The sequence below is a fragment of the Myotis davidii genome, unplaced genomic scaffold (assembly GCF_000327345.1).
Source record: "Myotis davidii unplaced genomic scaffold, ASM32734v1 scaffold43, whole genome shotgun sequence".
Classification (NCBI taxonomy): Eukaryota; Metazoa; Chordata; class Mammalia; order Chiroptera; family Vespertilionidae; genus Myotis; species Myotis davidii.
This window is the reverse complement of record NW_006294590.1, coordinates 935619-936761: the sequence shown is the minus strand read 5'-3', so window position 1 is coordinate 936761 and position 1143 is coordinate 935619. Positions and strand designations below refer to the sequence as shown.

The window sequence follows — 1143 nt, the reverse complement described above, 5'->3', positions numbered from 1 at the left end:
TGCGGGGAGAGGCTGGGACACCGCATCTGGAGTCCCCGCGGATGGTGCTCTCAGGAAGTGCAGACAGGAGGTCCCCTTGTTAATCCCGCGTCCGGGGAACCTGCCTGCCCGGGCTGGCCCGTCCTCCCAGCCGCAGACCCAGGAGTTTCTGGAGGGGGTCCAGGCGGGGAGGGGGGCGGGGGTCCAGAAAGCAGGGTTGGGGCCAGAGGGCAGCCAGAGGGGACACTGTGGTGGGAGCAGGTGCCTCTTCCGTCAGCCCGAGTGGCTGGAGCGGGGGAAAGGCTGGTTCTCCTGTTATAGCGAGGAAAGGGGGTGCAAGATGCCCAAGGTCCCTGGGGCCCCTCCTTCTGGCCCCTCGAGAGAAAAGGAGGCCCAGGGTCGGGGAGGAAGGAGGCAGGGCTGGGGTGTCACTGGGAAGTAGTAGGTTCAGAGGTAGTGAGCTCCCCGTCCCAGCAGGTATGCAAGCCCCCTACCTCTGCCCAGGTCTTTACCGTGGAGGAAACAAACTGGCAGTCAGCCTCATGGGGAAACTGAGGCCTGGGGAGCGGAAGCCGCTGACCTCCACCCGCTTTGTGCCCCGGGTCCCGGCTCCAGGCCCCTCGGCCCCTCTCTTTCCTGGTTCTGGGTTCACAACGGAGGGACCCGCATGGGAGGAGTTAATCAGGGAGGAGACGCTGGAGGAGCATTTCCTGGCAGCGGGCACCCAGGGGTGGGGAGATAAAAGCCGCTAATGGGCACCCCTCCTGGCGGCTGGCTGCTGCCTGGCCCTCAATTGCTTCTCAGGAGAGCGGGCGCCTTTTCCTCTTCCTCTCCATCCGCCTCCGCTTGTGCCCGCGGCCCCCACCCCCACATCCTGGTCGTGGTCCTAGTCCTGGGAGGTGGAGGCAGCACCATGCAGCTCAGGGAAAGGCCGCTCTCTGCTGCCACCTGGTGGAAACGGCCGTGGGGATGGTGCCAGCCTCGGCTGAATGCCCTCGGGGGATGGAGGGCCTGGTGGGCAGTCGGTCAGTCGGGGTGTTGTGGGCAGAGAGCACTGGGTGGCACCTCCACTCGGGCCCCAGGCCAGTCCTGAGCCTCTAGGGTTGAGCTGATCATCTGTAAAATGGGCTGCTAATTCCTCATGCACTTTCTGGGGCCTGAGGC

General features: G+C 65.4%; 1 protein-coding gene across 1 annotated transcript in view; it reads left to right on the top strand.

Moving 5' to 3' along the window:
• The window catches only part of LOC102763411 (nuclear receptor corepressor 2), a 49912-nt gene that overhangs the window by 12185 nt on the left and 36584 nt on the right, over window positions 1–1143 (top strand). Inside the window, exon 8 of the mRNA XM_015567218.1 lies at window positions 484–581. Coding sequence (XP_015422704.1) covers window positions 484–581 — 98 coding nt within the window. The remainder of the gene's footprint in view (window positions 1–483; window positions 582–1143) is intronic.